Source organism: Pimephales promelas, chromosome 7, assembly GCF_988280905.1.
Source record: "Pimephales promelas chromosome 7, fPimPro1.hap1.1, whole genome shotgun sequence".
Taxonomy (NCBI): domain Eukaryota; kingdom Metazoa; phylum Chordata; class Actinopteri; order Cypriniformes; family Leuciscidae; genus Pimephales; species Pimephales promelas.
The window spans coordinates 1,923,104-1,942,656 of record NC_142775.1 but is presented as its reverse complement, the minus strand read 5'-3'; the positions used below and the strand labels follow the sequence as shown (position 1 = coordinate 1,942,656).

Here is a 19,553-nt window from a genome sequence, read left to right as displayed (position 1 = left end):
TTTGTTTTTTATTAAAATGTTTTAAAGCAAACACTTCTCTCTGCTGCAGAAATAGAGTATATGTCACACATCTTAGGGGATCTTGTGGTATCGATTTGGAGGAAAAAATGTGGAGAACCTCTGTGTTTGTTGGGTGGAATGAATGGCCTTTTTTATTATTTTTCTCACAAAAATGTAACGAACCAAAATGTTTGTGGTCGTTTTATTGAATTAAAAACATTCTAAATATGAAATCTTTTCTTGGCTGATTTCTAGATCTAATAAAAGTTTCCTTTATAATAGGACCTGCAGGGCTGGTAGTTTTTAAAACTGTGTTGTTTATTATGTGTAGGCTATGTCATGTGTATGTTACCCAGTGATTCAAAGGAAGAAAGTCATACATGTTTGGAATGACATGATAGTAAATGATTTCAGAATCTTTAAAAAGTGTGAATGATTGTTGTTTAAATTATTATTTATTGGATTCAGTTTAATATTAGGCTACATTAAATAAAAATGACATCTTAATTACTGGTTGGCCTATAATCAAAATACACACACACACACACACACACACACACACACACAAGTAAAAAGAGCAACCCGTGGTTCAGACTTTTATCATTTTTGATAATGAGACGGACGGTAGACAAGTTGTAAAATGTAACTGATGATTAGTAAGATTTCAGTTGTTGGTACAGACATGTTTGTTTTGTGTTAAAGTCACAGTCTCTTGCGTCAGAGAACATGATCATGTTCAGGAGCTCTTGTTGAAACCTGTATCAGGCCCGGTTGAGGAATCAGTCATAAAAACCCATTTCTGCTATAAAGAACCCATGTGAAATGAACAGAGTCCACGTTAAATCTCCTTAACCACTGATGCTAATAAGACATTTGATATTATTTAAATTAGTCTAAATCACTTTTACCAAAAGGATTTCTAAAATATTTCGCTACACGAACATTTTCTATTGATCTATATCCTTTAAATTGCTTTAATGCGTTAATTTCAACATGTAATTTCTGTCCCTCGCAGTGATCCAGCATGTCGATGGATTAGTCACTTCAGATTGTATCCTGTTATCCTGTAAAACAAGTTTCATTCAAGCCTCGAACGCGAGCCAAGACCGCTCCCTTTACAGTCACACAAACTGCTCTGATTGGCCGTTGAATTCGAAAAGATCAACGACTATGGCTGTGATTGGCTGCATTGCTCAACTCAGAAAAACACGTTGTACATTAGAGGATGAGGATCTCCAGTCCAGTCCTGAGCGCAAACACAAATACACACGGAAGCGTTTCCCAGACCTGTTTCGCCATTATATTATTACAGTATCACCTTCCTGAGGGTTTGAGTTATGCTGCTCTCGCAGAACCGGGCCTGACCTCACCTGTGTTAACCTGAACTGACGAGATGAGGGAGAAAGCGAAAGGATCGATCAGTTTAAGGATGTTGGACTTCGGGTGCCGGCTGTGGCACCTGACGCTGTTGCTGTGTCTCACAGGACTCCTGCAGGGGGGTAAGACTGAACACCACCTCATTATACATGCAAACTTACAAATATATACACTGAATTTATCCTTAACTTCTAGAGACGGCTTTGCCCAGGTGTAGTGTGACAACAGGGCTAAGGCACACCTTCTTTCACTAGTTACTATCTTATAGGCAATGATTGCGGGAAAAAGTAGCCTATTGAACATTGGTAGGCAAATACATTTTGGAAATAAATCATAAAAGTGTTTTGTTTTATTTAAAAGTCTTATACATGTAGGTTTCAGGGAGGACCTTTAACCGACACACGGGGTTTATGAAACACATTGTTGATGCAAATAATATGTTTTTAATAATGTCTAAGGTTTACTTGTTCAAAACGATCACTTTTGCAAAGTTTGTACTATTTTCTGTTTATTTTGATAGATATAATTGGCTATTACAAATGCGTGATTTCAACGCACATTTGAGTGTTTTAAAGTCATAATTGTATAAACTCACAACTGTGACAAAATGTCAGAATTCTGAGATTACTTTTCCCCCTCAGAATTAAACTTTATAACTCAGAATTGCAAGCTTAAAAAAGCCAGATTGTGAGGTTAAAAGTTGTAATTATCTTTAAAAAATAAATTATTTCATGGCGGAAACAAGCTTCCATAATTATCCCTTTTCTACGGAAATGGTGCAGGTTTTCAGGTCAATGAGTGGCGGATTCTGAGCTTGTGCTGGGCTTCAAACCTCAGACTGCCGTTTCTGATAGCCAAAAGATGTAAATGACTCCCTATAACCAGTACATAAACAAAGTACAGAGTTCTGACAACATATTTTAACATCTAAAGTAATTACTTTCACTATAATAATAATAAAAAATCATCATGCAAAATGACCGATTCTGACTGGCACTGGCAACAGTAAAAACTTGGATTAAATAACATTAATGTATTACACCAAAGAAATGCATCGATGCACTGCTCTCTCCTGGAAGGGATGCAAAAAGCCCACACCCTTAACTCAATGTCTGGGTTGTCGGGCCAGTTCAGTAAGCAGACAGACTGGCTACACCACCATCTGCTAGCCGCCTTACGTCACAGAGGTCAGATAAATGCAAACACAGAGACTCTTTCACCTAGATATCATCAATAGGGGCTTTTGCACCAGGTAGTATTGGGAACTTAGATAAAGGAACTCGCCACCAGGGTTGTTCCCCGAGAACTAGTGGTTTCCCTAGGGCGGTTTTCCTGGTTGCATTCGCACCGCTAGTAGGAGGAACTCTGAAAGTGATAATAGCCACGCTTGATGACACTGAGGACGCCAGAGCCTGAGCTCATAATCTTCATTAGTTTTTGATCTGTTTAACAGTCTTGTCTAATATGTTATTAGATAGAACAGTTATACAATGAAAGTAAACAGTATATGAAAAAGTATTAATGGTTTGTGTGGTTGATGCTCAAGTTCTGTTTTGCTTTGTCCCCTCAAAGTCAAAGTAAATTTTCTCCTTTGCAAAAGTAGTGTTTTCAAAAGTACCGACTTCGATATCAAGTCGGTACTATACTTCAATGACGCTCTTCAGCGAACGCTTACACAGATACACATGGGAGCGTTTGAAATCAGGCATCTATTACCGGACCGTTCTGCTGATAGACGCTTGCTTGTGCTTTCAAAAGCTTCTGCTCTGGCTTTCAAAACTATTTCAAACACTTCCGTGTACTCTCAATCTCTCCCGTATGTTGATCATTGTAGCCAATCACAGATATATCCAATGAGAACAATTGGCAATCATAGGGGTTTTCAATACCGCTCAACGCGTTATATTTTTCAAATTTCAGAACAGTTATACAATGAAAGTAAACAGTATATGAAAAAGTATTAATGGTTTGTGTGGTTGATGCTCAAGTTCTGTTTTGCTTTGTCCCCTCAAAGTCAAAGTAAATTTTCTCCTTTGCAAAAGTAGTGTTTTCAAAAGTACCGACTTCGATATCAAGTCGGTACTATACTTCAATGACGCTCTTCAGCGAACGCTTACACAGATACACATGGGAGCGTTTGAAATCAGGCATCTATTACCGGACCGTTCTGCTGATAGACGCTTGCTTGTGCTTTCAAAAGCTTCTGCTCTGGCTTTCAAAACTATTTCAAACACTTCCGTGTACTCTCAATCTCTCCCGTATGTTGATCATTGTAGCCAATCACAGATATATCCAATGAGAACAATTGGCAATCATAGGGGTTTTCAATACCGCTCAACGCGTTATATTTTTCAAATTTCAGCACGACTTGGTACCGAAGTCTGTACTTTTATTCAGGGAAGAAGGAGGCAGAAACCAATGAACATTCAATAACTTTGATATCCCAAATAAACAAACATAAAACAAAAGTAAATGCTCCAAGCCTGATCCTCTATCATCCTTCACTGTCGTTGCTCCTATGCTTCTGAAACTCCTCCGTTACCCCTTTTCCACCAAGGCAGAGCTGGTGATGGTTCGGAGCCAGAGCCTAGTTTCAAATCGGCCACCAAAGCAATAGCTCCGAACCAGTAAAAGTGGTTTTTAAGTAGCACCAAATCATTGCTGGTCTAAAAGAACCGCTTACGTCAGCGGCTGGGGGCGGGGTTACTGTGACCAACAAGACGAATAGAAACTTGTGACCGCCATTTTTTAAACTCCAATTCGGCACTTGCTCTTGCTCTGAACCAGCACCTGGTTCTTGTTGGTGGAAAAGGGGTACGTGAGAACTTGAGACTGGTGCTGCATGCAGGTGATACTCATTAACACTCTCTCCGTTCCCATGGCTCTGGGCCTCGTCCGGCGGGGTAAGGACAGATGAGATGAGAGAAAAATATATGGAAGCATGAGGAGAGAGAGACAAGAGAGCGGAAAAATATTCTTGGTCTGGTTCCCAAAACATACTGCTATCCAGTCCTCCACCAACTGGTTGAACTCCTTCGCAATGCCTTGGGGTGGAACTGGATAGCCCTCGGTAGAAGGCCCTCTGACTCCTCTGCTCTCTCTCGGATGGCAGCCGCCCCTCCAGAACCCAGGCGGCGGGCAGCGAGTTACTCCAAAACCCCAGCAACTCACTCCAGCCCACCACCTCGAGCATCAATGGGGGAAGAAATTAACTCTGTTTGCATCATTGAATCATTTTCCTGTTATCTCTGCAAAGCTGCTTTGAAACAATCTGTATTGTTTAAAGCAGGGTTTCTCAAGCTCCTTGATCAGGGTTGGAGCTAAACTCTGCAGGACAGCGGCCCTCCAGGACCGAGTTTGAGAAACCCTGGTTTAAAGCATTAGTCAAGTCACATTTATTTATGTCAAAGGGTGGAGGAGGGGTGTATTGTTACTTTCAGCTGTCTGTGAAATGTCAGGGTTGCGGTGAGGGATGAAGCAAGAACTCAATTGCAGGGAAAACTAAATAAAAAATAAATAAAAAAACTGGCTTGGCTTGGCTTGGCTTGGCTTGGCTTGGCTTGAGAGAAACACAGTGTACTTCCAACAACAAACCGGCACAGGACTGCAAACACAGGGAGAATAAATAGGGAGAGCAAACAAAGCAGGTAATGAGGGAGGACAGGTGGGGCAAATGAACCAATAATCAGGTAACAAGATGGGCGGGGCAAGACAAATTGACAGGAGAGCACATGGCACAAGGAAACACCTGGCCAGTAAAACAAATACCACAAAACGAGACAACAAGAAAGCACATAGCTAGTGTAAAACACAAGCTGTGTGCTACAGAGCACACAAAACAAGGCACACAGACAAGACAAAACAGGAGCGTCAGGACTCTGTCACAAAACCAAGAAATAGATTAGACAGAAGTGACAGAACCCTGACAGCATAATCCAGCATTTGGGCAGTTTTTGGACTACCACATCAAAAAGAGACTTGTTTGTGCAGTCCTGTTCATCTCATCACATTTATTGTCACTGCACATTTCAGTTTATTTAATGGATGCTACTTAACAAGTCTTCCTAACAATTTGCCTGTCTAATGCATGTCTCCACACAGATCTGTGCTACGGTCAGCGTCTGGTCCAGATCCAGGAAGGTCCTCTCTATAGAGTGAAAGGATATCCCATCTCCATATCCTGTAATGTTAGTGGATTTAAAGGCCCATCTCAGCAGGATTTTGAATTTAAGCTCATGAAATCAAACATGCCTATAAATATCATCAGTACTACAGAGACAGACTTTGCCTATGCAGGATTCTCCAAAAGAGTAAGGGAAAAAGATATTGAGATTGAGAGGTTGTCAGGATCTTCAGTTCTCTTGAGGATCAAACAATTGCTTGAAGGGGATGCGGGTGATATCTTCTGTGAAACTCCAAACACTGATCCCATATATTTTGGAAGTTATGAAGCAGAAACAAAACTCAATGGTAAGATATTTCTTTATCTTGAGTGTTTTGGTGATTAATCAGATGATTTGGCCAATTTGAGATTATTGAGGTCATAGGCAGATCTATATCTAGAGAAATCCATCTGTTAGCACCCATCAACATTTCCATTCATCCCAACAGAAGATGATCAGCTATAAGCTAAAGTTGGATATATTTTTTTTATTTGAATCACTATTATATCAGCCATCAGTTACTCACTAGATATTGGTATTTTCATTGACAAACACATATTGGTCAACCACTCGTTGTTGTTAATGTTTTCAATACAAAATCCACAGTGATTGAGGATACCTTGAAGGCATTGTACTCTGGCTCTTCCTCTCAGAGCTTGTCTGAAGGTGATCCTCTTCAGCTTGAGTGCCAGGTCTCCAGCGAGACTTATCAGCACACCCATCTGTCGGTCAGCTGGTTTCTCCACAGTGGAGCCGATGAGAACCCCCGACCAATCATCACTCTGGACAAAGATCTGACTGTAAAGCCAGGAGCTGGATTTGAGGATCGCTACCACGCAGGTCTTATCAGCATGGATAAGGTGGAGGACACAACCTACAGACTGAAGATGTCGCAAGTGCAGCAGTCTGACCAGGGGAACATCTACTGCAGAGCCAGTGAGTGGATCCAAGACCCAGACCGTTCCTGGACAAAGATTGCCCACAAAAACAGCACAGCATGTAATGTGGAGGTCAAACAAATTGGTAAGATTTACATTTAGACTTAAACTTCCCAGACTTTACACGTAGTTATGAAATTGTGTAACTGTGTAAGAGAACCTTGTACATCTCATGCTTTCTCCTGTCTTTCATAAGTAGCTGTGCTGGTTCCAGTCATAATAATACCAATACTTCTCCTCATCCTGCTTATTCTACTGGGAGTATACTAGGGGTGGTTAATCTGTCTGATTTCCCGATTCGATTACGATTATTGAAGTCCCGATTAGATTACAGTCGATTTTCGATTATTAACGATTCTCGATTACCGATTATTGATTTTCCATTTCACAACAGTAAACGAAAATACACTAGATCAACATATGAATATATTAGCAGCAGCAACATTTTGGTATTAATTGCACCTTTTATTTGTTTGATATTCATTGAAAATATAATGATGGTTAGTGGGGACATGCAAACATGCTTGTTATCTACTACTTAGGCAACTCATTATCTTTACATTTATTAACTTTACATTTTTTTTCAAAAGCAATTTTGTTGCATTATAATGCAAATGCACCTGGTTCTATTAATTGACAGCATTAAAATGTATTTTGTGATTTCCTTCAATTGAAAATATTTGAAGCAAGTTTGGGGGACTTGAAGGGCACCCGATTCAGAGAATCACCTAGAAATTCAATAGAACAGCATTTATCTGAAATAGAAAGCTTTTGTAACATTAAACAATACCGTTCAAATGTTTGGAGTTGGTAAGAATTTTTATTAATTTTTTTGGGCAAAAGAAATCTATACTTTTATTCATCAAGGATAAATTAAGTTGATCAAAAGTTAAAGTACAAGACATTTATAATGTTACAAATCGATTATCTGAATCTTTTGTGTGCGACTATAAATAATTTGCTTTAAAAGTACAAATTAATGACCCATAAAGAATTAATGCACAATATATTTTATTAACAAAGAACGACCAGGAAAATAAATGTGTGCTTGAACTAGCATACTTGTAGTAAATAAATAATATAACGACTGGTGCAGCCGAGTGTTTTTCCTCCTCTGGCTGGAAAGGTGTCATATGGCTTATCATATTTGTCGTGTTTCCGTCGTTGGTTTTATTCCACAAAGCGTACAACTAGTGCGGCTCTTGTCCAGCTCCTTTCCCCCTTCAACTTCAGAAGCCAAAATATTTCCACACGTCAGCTTTTAACCTAACAAGGAAAGTGTTTGGATCTCGCGTTCCATCGGGTCTCTGTTATGTGCACGCCACAGACGGTCCCGCCACTTCCGCGCTTCAGAGTTCCGTCTTTCGCGTTCCGTCAATATTACGTTATTATAAATACATATCAAAAAAAAAATTTTTGAAATCGATTTTTTGACATTTGTGAATCGATTCAGGATCGTCCGCATCGCGATGCATCGAGAATCGATTTTTTTCCCCACCCCTAGAGTATACTTATACAGACGTAAAGAAAAATGTAAGTGCCATGAAAAAGTATTCAACACTTCACCCTAAAAATACTTCTTTATATTACAAAGATTAACACAATTTTCTGTTTTGTCTTGTACATGGATGAGCAGCAAGACATTCTGGCTTGAAGAAAATGGACCCTGAAAATGGTAAGATCAGGGTTTATACGGGAAAGTGCTGGAATAAAAAATAATTAATTATCTTCCTTGAAAAGTATTGATATTTTTTTCCTTTGAACATCCAGTTTGACTTAAAAAATAAAGAAAAAATATTTAATTTACAAAAGAGTCAGTCATTAACAAAAAAACTTTATGGAAGATAGTTAAACCATTGATTTTAAAGGGACAAAGATCTGAAACTCTAAGCATGGGTTTGACTAAATCAGGGGTAGGCTAGTTCAGTCCTGCAGAGTTCATCAAGGTCTTCAGGATCTCTATAGCTCTATTGTTCATGTTATTTACACTGCAGTCAATTCACTCGAATATAGAGTTAATATAGCATGAGCTCGCTTGAATTTCGATTTTGGCTTTCAACAATTATGAAAATACAATAATCGAGATAAAACTATTATTTCGCCTCATTCCTTTCCAGTGGTGCGCTTTCGTTCCTCCTTAACAGTTCAAACTTAATGTGCAAATGAGTCAAATCATGCAGAATTAAAAAAAAGTTATCAAAAGCGTGAAAGAAAATGTTCAGTGCACGCGCTCCGAAACGGAGCAGAACACGGACAGTCAACAACCGTCAAAATGCCAGACTTAACAAGTAAACAGTCGGTTCAGTTACTAAATAGGGATGTCCCGATACCACTCTTTCACTTCCGATACCGATGCCGCACCTTTGGCTTTTGCCGATACCAATATTAGTCCGATATTTTTTTTTTCGTGGTCCGACGTGCCGTATACGGCCCACGGGGTGGTTTATAGGTTTAACTTTGTGAAAGACAAAACAAAACAAACACAAAAGTAAACATAATACATATCTTTGGAAAGCTGAGAAATACAATTCAACAAAATACAATCAACACAGCGGGCACAATCTGTCTCTTTGTCAGACCACCAACAGCCAAAACAAACCAACACAAACTGGAAGAAACTCACCAATTAGCCATCTGTTAGTCCACATTCCAACAAAAATGGTTTGGTTTCACTGTAAAGCGTCCATACAATCCAATTTGAAGAAGTTTTTAGTCCAAAACAATTGTATATATGAATAAACATCCATGGAATGTAAATAGTAGCATTTCGCGTTAGCCGACAGCGTTATCACAACTTCGACGCACTAATTGTGGTGAGGGGGGCGTGGTTTGCGCACTGTCTGCACGGAGAGATGAGTCAAGGGGCTGTGCGGTGAGTAAGTGGATCAAGGACAAATGATAAACACCTGTGTCTGATTGCAGTGATTGGTGTGGGGAGACGGTTAAAACGGGCACAGTGTGAGAAGGACGGGGAGAGAGAAACAGGCTGGAACTCGGGCTGTCAATCGAAAGCTGTGAATCAGCGGGAAGGAGTGGGACCTGAAACTCCCTGTGGACTCATACCCAGTGGACTGAGAAGCTGTCATTAACGACGTGGAAAGAGTTTATGAATGAGAGTTGCTGTAGCAGAGGCTACGGTGAACGCGCTGTGTGCGCACCTTTGTTTTGAGTTTGAAAGAATAAAATACAGTTCGAGTTCCAGTCTCGCCGACCCTGTCTCCTTCTTCCTATATATATTGAGTAAGAACCTTGTTACACTGGTGCCGAAACCCGGGAAGAAGGAGTCGGCCACCGCCATGCAGAGCCCGTCAGGATCGCCATTTTCGGAGATCATCCAGTCACTCGCGGCTCTTCAGCGCGATCAACATCAAGCCCTGCTGAGCATGAAGGAGGAACAGGACCAGCGCTTCCAGGCGCTCCTCCAAGGCCAGCAGCAAGACCGCGAGTTGTTCCGGAGCTGTATCGGCCAGGGGATTCCGGCCACTCCCCCACCAGCTGCAGCCTCGGCCACACCATTGACCCTCGGGAAGATGGGTCCACAGGACGACCCGGAGGCGTTCCTGGACCTTTTCGAGAAGGCGGCCGAGGCCCGGGAGTGGCCCAAAGAAGACTGGCCGTTGCGACTCATCCCGCTGTTGTCCGGTGAGTCGCAGATCGCCGCCCACCAGCTGCCAGTCGCGAATCTCCTGGCCTATGACGACCTGAAGCGTGCCATCCTTCAGCGGGTCGGCCGGACCCCCGAACAGCATCGACAACGCTTCAGATCCCTGACCTTGGAAGAGTCCGGCCGGCCCTTCGTGATGGCACAACAGCTCCGGGACTCCTGCCGAAAATGGCTGACGGCCGAGGGTAGCGACGTCGAGAAAATGATCGATCACGTGGTACTGGAGCAGTTCGTGGGAAAGCTCCCGAAGAGGACTGCCCAATGGGTCCAGTGCCACCGCCCGACGTCGCTAGACCAGGCCATTCAACTGGCGGAGGATCACATGGTGGCGTGCTCAGGGGTCGGCGAAACCCTCCCATCAGTCTCTCTCTCTCCCTCTCTCCCTCTCTCTCTCTCCGCCTCTCTCTCTCCTAAACCTCTCCCCGCTCCCAGGTCTCGAGGGGGCCTGGTGCCCCGCCCAGCGCCGCGGTGGAAGTCTGGCTGGCCAACGGATAGCGCTTCCGCGGGGAGAACGGGTCCGCGGGGGCCAACAGCGGGGGACACGTCCACCCTGGTTCCGGGGACAACCCTCTCCTCACGGCAATCCCTTGTTCCCCTTCCCGCCGCTGGGGCAGCGGTAAAGCCTGGGCCGGCCTGTTGGCGCTGTGGGGACCCGGGCCATTTTATCGACCGGTGTCCCGTGATGGAGGTGGGGACACTGGTCCGGATCCCCGACGCGCCAACGGCCGCCCCCGATCAAGCGGGCTTGTACCAGATACCTGTGAGTATAAAGGGGGGTACCTATCAGGCTTTGGTGGATTCGGGATGTAACCAGACCTCTATTCATCAAAGCCTGATTCGGTCCGGGGCATTGGATAACAGCCGCTTGGTTAGGGTTCGGTGTGTGCACGGGGAGGTGGCAAATTATCCGTTAATGTCCGTCGCGATTCTATTTCGGGGACAAAAGCATAACGTGGAGGCGGCAGTTAATCCGCGCCTCCAGCATCCGCTAATTCTGGGAACTGATTGGCCAGGTTTTGCGAATCTATTGGGGATTTTATGTGCGGATGCTTCTTGGAGAACGAAGCAGCAGGGGAAGACAGCGGTGGTGCAGGTGGGGGAGGCTGTACCGGGACCTCTGGGTGCTGCTGTAGGGGAAGAGAGAGCTTTAGAGAGAAATCTCCTCTCTGAGCGCGATGATTTTCCCCTAGAGCAGTCCCAGGATGAAACGCTCAAACACGCGTTTGATTCGGTCCGTTCCATCGACGGACAGCTACTCCACCCGGACCAACCGCTCTCGTATCCCTACTTTTGCATAATTAAAGATAGGTTGTATCGGGTGACCCAAGACGCCCAGACAAAGGAAGATACAACCCAGTTATTAGTGCCAAGGAGCCGCCGGGAAATGCTTTTCCAGGCGGCTCACTGTAATCCGATGGCCGGACATTTAGGACAAAAGGCGACACTAAACCGTCTCATGGCCCGATTCTTTTGGCCGGGCATTCACGAGAATGTGCGCAGGTGGTGCGCGTCTTGTCGTGAATGTCAGTTGGTGAATCCACCGGCCAGTCCAAAAGCACCCTTGTGCCCCCTTCCACTGATGCAGGTCCCCTTCGAACGAATTGGCATGGACCTCGTCGGGCCATTAGAACGGTCAGCACGGGGGCATCGTTTTGCGTTAGTCTTGGTGGATTACGCAACACGATACCCGGAGGCAGTGCCGCTTCGCAACATCTCGGCTAAGAGTGTGGCAAGCGCGCTCTTCTCATTAATCTCCCGGGTGGGGATCCCTAAGGAGATCCTCACCGATCAAGGCACGGCGTTTATGTCACGGACGGTTCGCGAACTTTATGAATTATTGGGCGTTAAATCGATTCGCACCAGCGTCTATCACCCACAAACGGATGGTCTGGTCGAACGCTTTAATCGCACGTTAAAAACCATGATTCGTAAGTTCGTTCACGAAGACGCCAAAAATTGGGATAAGTGGTTAGAACCCCTATTGTTTGCTGTGCGAGAGGTCCCCCAAGCCTCCACGGGGTTTTCCCCCTTCGAGCTTCTCTTCGGTCGTCAACCTCGTGGGGTGTTAGACGTACTGAGGGAGACTTGGGAGGACGGACCGTCGGCTAGTAAGAACGAAATTCAGTATGTCCTGGACCTGAGAACAAAACTCCACACACTGGGGCGGCTATCCTTGGAGAATTTGTTACAGGCTCAGAACAGACAGAAACAGCAGTACAATAGGGGAACTAAACTCCGTCAATTTTCACCGGGAGATAAAGTGCTTGTATTACTCCCCACGTCCAGCTCGAAATTACTTGCAAAGTGGCAAGGGCCCTTTGAGGTCACACGGCGAGTCGGTGATCTCAACTATGAGGTAATTCGAACAGACAGGGGCGGGGGACGTCAGACGTATCACCTCAACCTACTAAAAAAATGGGTTGAGGCTGAGGCAGTGATGCTGGCGACGGTGGTGAGCGGGGAGGAGGATCTCGGACCAGAGGCGAGTGTTAAATCGCAATCCTGCTCTCTGGCTCCATCTGGTGACCATCTCTCGCCCTCACAGCTCACTGATATTAAAAGATTACAAGCGGAGTTTTCTGATGTGTTCTCGCCTCTGCCTGGTCGAACGAATCTCATTCAGCACCACGTTGAGACCGATCCGGGGGTCGTTGTACGTTGCCGTCCGTATCGATTGCCTGAACACAAGAAGAAAACGGTTCAGGCCGAATTAGAGACAATGCTGGACCTGGGGGTAATAGAAGAGTCCAACAGTGACTGGGCCAGCCCGATAGTTTTAGTTCCAAAACCTGACGGCTCGATTCGGTTCTGTGTGGACTATAGAAAGGTGAACGCGGTGTCCAAATTTGATGCTTATCCAATGCCGAGGATTGACGAATTGCTTGATCGGCTTGGTTCTGCTCGCTTTTATTCGACGCTGGACTTAACAAAGGGATATTGGCAGATCCCCTTATCTCCAATGTCCAAAGAAAAGACAGCTTTTACCACGCCGTTCGGGTTACACCAATTCGTCACGCTTCCGTTCGGTTTGTTCGGGGCACCGGCAACTTTTCAGCGGCTGATGGACAGAAATGCTGCATATGCCGCGGCGTATCTGGATGATATTATCATCTATAGCAATGATTGGCAGCGGCATATGCAGTATTTGCGTGCTGTCCTGAAGACGCTGAGAAGAGCTGGGCTCACGGCCAACCCGAGGAAGTGTGCAATTGGGCGGGTAGAAGTAAGGTATCTGGGCTTCCACTTGGGTCACGGACAGGTGCGTCCCCAAATTGATAAGACGGCAGCGGTTGCAACCTGTCCGAGTCCTAAGACCAAAAAGGAGGTTAGACAGTTCCTGGGGCTAGCGGGATATTATAGACGTTTCGTTCCCAATTATTCGGACCTCGCTAGCCCGCTGACTGATCTGACTAAAAAGGGCGCGCCAGATACGGTCCAGTGGACGGAGCAGTGCCAGCAGGCTTTTACCCAGATAAAGGCTGCTCTGTGCGGAGGACCGCTTTTATATGCTCCTGACTTTTCTCTCCCCTTTGTCCTGCAGACAGATGCGTCGGATAGGGGTTTGGGCGCGGTCCTGTCCCAGGAGGTGGAGGGGGAGGAACGGCCGGTGCTGTACATCAGTCGGAAGCTCTCTAAGAGAGAGACGATGTACAGCACCATTGAGAAGGAGTGTTTGGCCATCCGCTGGGCTGTCCTCACCCTCCGCTACTACCTCCTGGGACGGGAGTTCACCCTGTGTTCGGACCACGCTCCCTTGCAGTGGCTCCACCGCATGAAAGATACCAACGCGCGGATCACCCGTTGGTATCTGGCCTTACAACCATTTAAGTTTCAGGTGGTCCACAGGCCGGGGGCGCAGATGGCGGTGGCCGACTTCCTCTCCAGGAAGGGGGGGGGGGGGGCTGCAGGCCGGACGGTTCCCTGGCCTGAGTCGGGCGGTGGGGGTATGTGGTGAGGGGGGCGTGGTTTGCGCACTGTCTGCACGGAGAGATGAGTCAAGGGGCTGTGCGGTGAGTAAGTGGATCAAGGACAAATGATAAACACCTGTGTCTGATTGCAGTGATTGGTGTGGGGAGACGGTTAAAACGGGCACAGTGTGAGAAGGACGGGGAGAGAGAAACAGGCTGGAACTCGGGCTGTCAATCGAAAGCTGTGAATCAGCGGGAAGGAGTGGGACCTGAAACTCCCTGTGGACTCATACCCAGTGGACTGAGAAGCTGTCATTAACGACGTGGAAAGAGTTTATGAATGAGAGTTGCTGTAGCAGAGGCTACGGTGAACGCGCTGTGTGCGCACCTTTGTTTTGAGTTTGAAAGAATAAAATACAGTTCGAGTTCCAGTCTCGCCGACCCTGTCTCCTTCTTCCTATATATATTGAGTAAGAACCTTGTTACACTAATGCTACGTCCACACCGGACGCGAATAGGGCGTCAGGCGCGAATGATTTCAATGTTAAGTCAATGCAAAGACGCTTTACGCGCGTGAAAAATTCCTGCAGCGCGAATGAGGCGTGAATTGAGCGTTGTGCATTCACGCGTTTGACGCGAATTCGCGTCTGCCGCCCGAGTTGAAAAATCTGAACTTTGGCGTGAATTCGCGCCGCGTTAACCAATCAGGAGCCTAGCTGCTTGCTCACGTGGTGAAGTGTCTGGATGCTTCAATAAATTATTTTGTTAATATGACTAAATGCATGGTGGGATTATGCACAACAAAGCAAATGTTTCATCACTTAAAACATTATTTCTATATGGAGACATGTTCATTTTGTATTGAATGTTATTCATTCCATATCTAGAAATAGTATTATGTTGTAAAGACAATCAACATATGTGCATAAATTCGTGTCTGGACGTGAGAGAGAGAAAAAAAAAATCACAGGACAGGTTAATAACTTTTGAAGGCTGGCTCTATTTATTATCAAAACAAAAATAAATGACAGCTAGATTAGATGGATGAGGGCGAGGGTGATCCTCGCTCAGATGCGGGACAACAGGTCATCAAACTGGGCGCGTGACAGGCGGAAGTACCGCTGACAGCGGCCGTCATCCAGCGCAGCTCCTGGAGCGAGCGAATGGTGAAACTCGCCAAACGGTTCGGCTCCGAAGGGTCCGGTGGACACAAATATACGGCGACGATGATCCCCATGCCGCTGTTCTGCTATCCAGAGTAAATACAGAGCGGTAACTCTCTTGATGAATGCTCCGTCGACATAAAAACAATGACCGCCAACGGATTTTGATTCTGACGCGCGTAAATTTCGCTTCAAACTTTACGCGCGCCAGTTTCGCTCTTGACACGCGAATTAACACTAGTGGTCAAGCGTCAAACTAGACGCGTCAGGCGCGAATTTGACGCGCGATTCGCGTCCGGTGTGAACGTAGCACTATTGATTCGTCTACAGTTGAAACGTAAACATTGGAGAAAAAAGAATGTCAAAATGGCCGCTGACCCATGAACTATTGATTGACAGGTCATTTTAGCCAATCGGCGAGTGTTAGGGGTGTCTTCTAAACTCCAACAGCCAACGAGCGTGCCTGGTGAAGATCGGTACCTACCTCTCTTTGAGTGACAGTTTATCTATCCAGTTGCAATAGAGAATGAAATGACGCTATTTTCTGATAGCCAATGAATTTCTGAAAAGACTGAAATGCAGCTTTTGTTGGTGGAATCATCCGATTACATTAGAATCCGTGCGCAAAGCGAGAGTGATTCTCTGAGTGCGTGTGCGTAAACACAACAATCATCACGTGACAGGCTGCGCCGCTAAACTGGATATCGCTCATATTTTTTTCTCCCCTCCGATCTCCGATCTAGCGTTCTGGGCCGGTATCGGCGCGATACCGATGCCGTGGATCGGATCGGGACATCCCTATTACTAAACATAAACAATTTGGAGAAAATGTAATGTAAATCGGTGTACTGGATCTGTGCATTCGGTCTTTAAAGTGACATCAGCCTAATAAATCTATTGCTTTATGTGTCCTTAATGGTTATCAAACAAAAGACAAAGAGAAAATCTCTGAAGGACTTGTGTTTCTTAAATAATAATCAAAGCCAGTTAAATTCTTACAGTGAAGGCTATGCTGTGTTTTAATTTACATTTGATCATTCAATTTCTATATTTGCTGAATTTCGCTAAAAATGTTTTACCATTGACAACTTATTTGCATTTTATTATATACATGGTATATTGCTATCATTAAATAAATTCATAATCGTGTTAAATTGTGATTACAATACTGACCAAAATAATTGTGATTATGATTTTTTGCCGCAAACAAAGCAGACTTTTTGTATAATAAAAATGTTTTCTATCAATGTAGGTGAAGGCCATAGCCTGATGAGAAATTACCAAAAGGGCGTTATGCCAGGTACCGCTTCCCAATGATTTACTATTATTATCACTGACATGACATGATATTGCGGTGGTGGCCGTCGCTCATGTCGCTGGACAGCACTATAGACTCACTCTCGGCTCTCATGGAGAATGAATGACTCTTGAATCTGCTGTTAATGTCTTTGAATGCTTCAGGTTCAAGTTCGTCTGAAGCCACACTCCCTAGTCACGCCAGACTTCCCCCTCAAAATAAGTCTATTATTGATCAAAAATGGGATCAAGGCAATGAAGAAGAGAGTTCAGGTGGAACTAATGAAGGACACAAACCTTTGAAGGAAACTCTTAAACAGAGCCCACAATCTGCTGTATCAGACACAAGCCAACAAGACACCGAAAGTGGAAATAAAGGAGAACTAGACAAAAATGTGAAGAACAGCGAACATGCAGAAGAAAACACTGATGAAACCGAGAAGGAGAGAGATAAACAGAGACTAGAAGAGGAGAAGGAGAACAGGCAGACACAGGAGGAGTTTCCTGAGCAGCAGAACGAGAGAAAAACTGAAGATAACCGTGAGGTGAATCAGACGCCAGGAGAGAAAGAGACCAAAGACAGAGGACACACAGGTACAATACTGATTATATGTTTGTCTGGAGAAACAGAACTTGATTCTGAAATAAACATCAATAAACATCTGATGGTTCGGTTTTCCCACGGTTTTGACGACTCGGTTCGGTTTGGTTTAGAAAGCTAAAATTGCTTTTTTTTTTTGTTTGTTTAACAGTGGTTTAATGAAAAAAAGTCTTTGTCTTTAAATTAATTCAATTACAATTAAACATTTCACAAGGAAAAAAAAAAATCTGCTAATGCCGTAAACCTTATAGGGAGCCGCACATTTCTATAACATTAACGGTTGTAGCCTAGACTTTTAACCTAAATTCAGATGCTATTTATTTTTTAGATATAATAATCAACACACAACACATTGTATGAAAACATGTAAACTGAACATAAGGCAGTTTTTGCATTAACTTGTGTTTTTACTCTAATTTGTTATTGAAATATAATCATTTACACAGTTGCCATTTTCATGAAAGATATTTTAAACAATCAAGATATCATTAACAGGTTAAGTAACATAGTGCATTTATTTAGTGTTCATTTATAGGACTGAATCACTTGCCTGCTGAGGTAAATATAATGCTAGTGACAAGCTAAAGCTATGCTGTTTTATTGACGTCTGAAACACTGATTACACGAGTTATGATGCCTTTCAGTAAGTATACTGTGTCTTTCAACATACCTTCAGGTGTCTATTCAGTAACGGAGGAAGAGATGATCGCGTTTACTCGCGCGCCGCGCTGCCGCTTGACATGAGGAGCTAGTAAGCCTACAGCGATCTGTCACGCCACATCAATGAGCGCCAAAACGCCATTTATTGTTTTAATTTCGCGATCAAATAGACAGAATTGGAAAGATTACACCTGGTTTATTATCGAAAGTAACAAACACAGAGCTTGTTATTTGGTGTTAATGGTGTTTAGGCTACAAACCTGAATTCGTTGTGTACTGTACATAACATGTGGTCCATTGAGCCGGGCGGGGCGGGGCCGGGGTAGCAGGGGGCGGGGCGTGTTCGGTACGCAATTAGAGTATCACGATTCGAATCGCGGTTTTTCAGTTCGGTTCAAATATCTTTACACCCCTACAACTCATGTGATCTGACTGTGTGTTTATGAATGAGTGGATGTTCTTATCTTGTTCAGTTTCGTTACAGATTCACCAGCTAACCCGGAGATGAACAGCAGTGACTCGTCTTCAAACCAAACTGACCGAGACCAGGGAGTGAGGGAACTTTCTGGATCAGAGCCGGATGTGGAAGAAACGGTTGTGATAAATCAGGAACAGGAGGATGTCCTCTGACCCGAACCAGAGATATCTGAGGGACAAAAGCTGCAGTAACACAGACGAACAAGCGTATTCACTGCAATAAACTGTGTCTCAGCGGCAGCTCGACGAGGAAACTAGATAAAGAAGTGCCAAATAAATCAAAGATGACTGATAAAGACCAAAGCTTGAAACCATTGAACATAATGCAAAGGTTATGCAAAATAAAGGAGAAGCTGAAGCTGAAATTCAACATGGTGGACACGACTTCACTCAACCCGAGGATAGTGGACAGAGAGACAAGACAAGACATGAAGGAGAACATTGAAATGAGTCACAAATGAACAAAAGTTACTGTAAATAACTCTGATTCAGACTACATGTGCCAGAGGACGAGAAACAACACGAAGGACAGTCCTAAAAACACACTGAGAGACAGTATCTGGAGGAGAACAGACGTGAGATCGGCGATGAGGGAGGTGAAGTTTAGTCAGCTGGAGAAGATAACAGACAAACACTGGTGGAGGATCAGGAATCACACTAGATAATGAAGGGAATGATAAACACATCTTACAGCGAGTGGAACGGATGGGAAGTCCAAATACTTGCCGTCTGAATAAAAACTATGACTGTCAATATTTCACGTTAATGTAGTCCAGAGGCAAGAATACATTTGTGAACCCTTTGAAACCATATATATGGGTTTCCAATGACATGTTCAACTGAATGTGTGTCAGTTTAGTCAGATTATGTTCATCAATAATTGTGACCGCAAGATAGGGTGACCACCCGTCCTGCGCACAGCGTTTGAAGCCCAATTCATGCAACCCGCAAATTGAGACTGTGTCACTCATAATCAATGCTTGCTCAAAAAAAAAAAAAATTCTTGAGACACAGGCCAAACGAACATTACTTGACAGTTCAGCACGCTAGTGTTGTGCCTGAACGCGTTCAATAGGGCGCCAGATTTCCATAGAGCCAAGTTCCAGACTAAAACACACGTAAAAAGGCCTTAAAGGGATAGTTCGCTTTGAAATTAATTTTTGATATGTTTTATCTTACCTCAAGGGCATCCGAGATGTAGGTGTCTTTGTTTCAACAGTATTTTCAATTTTGACATTTTTCAGTCAAACCGTTGTTGTCTATCAGTCATACACTGGAGGCTAAGGGGGTCCACCAAAGAGCAGCA

At 44.1% G+C, this 19,553-nt stretch overlaps 2 protein-coding genes across 3 annotated transcripts; both read left to right on the top strand.

The window, feature by feature from the left end:
- The first annotated feature begins 1,224 nt into the window (after positions 1 to 1,224).
- Positions 1,225 to 18,773, top strand: LOC120470649 (immunoglobulin superfamily member 2). 2 transcript variants are annotated; one of them, XM_089132914.1, is made up of 7 exons: positions 1,225 to 1,499; positions 5,479 to 5,847; positions 6,147 to 6,563; positions 8,115 to 8,153; positions 16,466 to 16,513; positions 16,675 to 17,103; positions 18,255 to 18,773. In XM_089132914.1, exons 1-7 carry the CDS (start codon positions 1,394 to 1,396, stop codon positions 18,398 to 18,400), a joined length of 1,554 nt encoding a protein of 517 aa, XP_088989040.1. In that variant the 5' UTR covers positions 1,225 to 1,393; the 3' UTR covers positions 18,401 to 18,773. The 2 variants fall into 2 exon arrangements, with proteins under 2 accessions (XP_088989040.1, XP_088989041.1); XM_089132915.1 differs by lacking the exon at positions 8,115 to 8,153.
- LOC120479052 (uncharacterized) lies at positions 9,580 to 14,369 on the top strand. The gene is made up of 2 exons (XM_089133533.1): positions 9,580 to 14,086; positions 14,203 to 14,369. The coding sequence occupies exons 1-2, from the start codon at positions 9,589 to 9,591 to the stop codon at positions 14,367 to 14,369; spliced, it is 4,665 nt and encodes a 1,554-aa protein (XP_088989659.1). The 5' UTR covers positions 9,580 to 9,588.
- Positions 18,774 to 19,553: the final 780 nt, after the last annotated feature.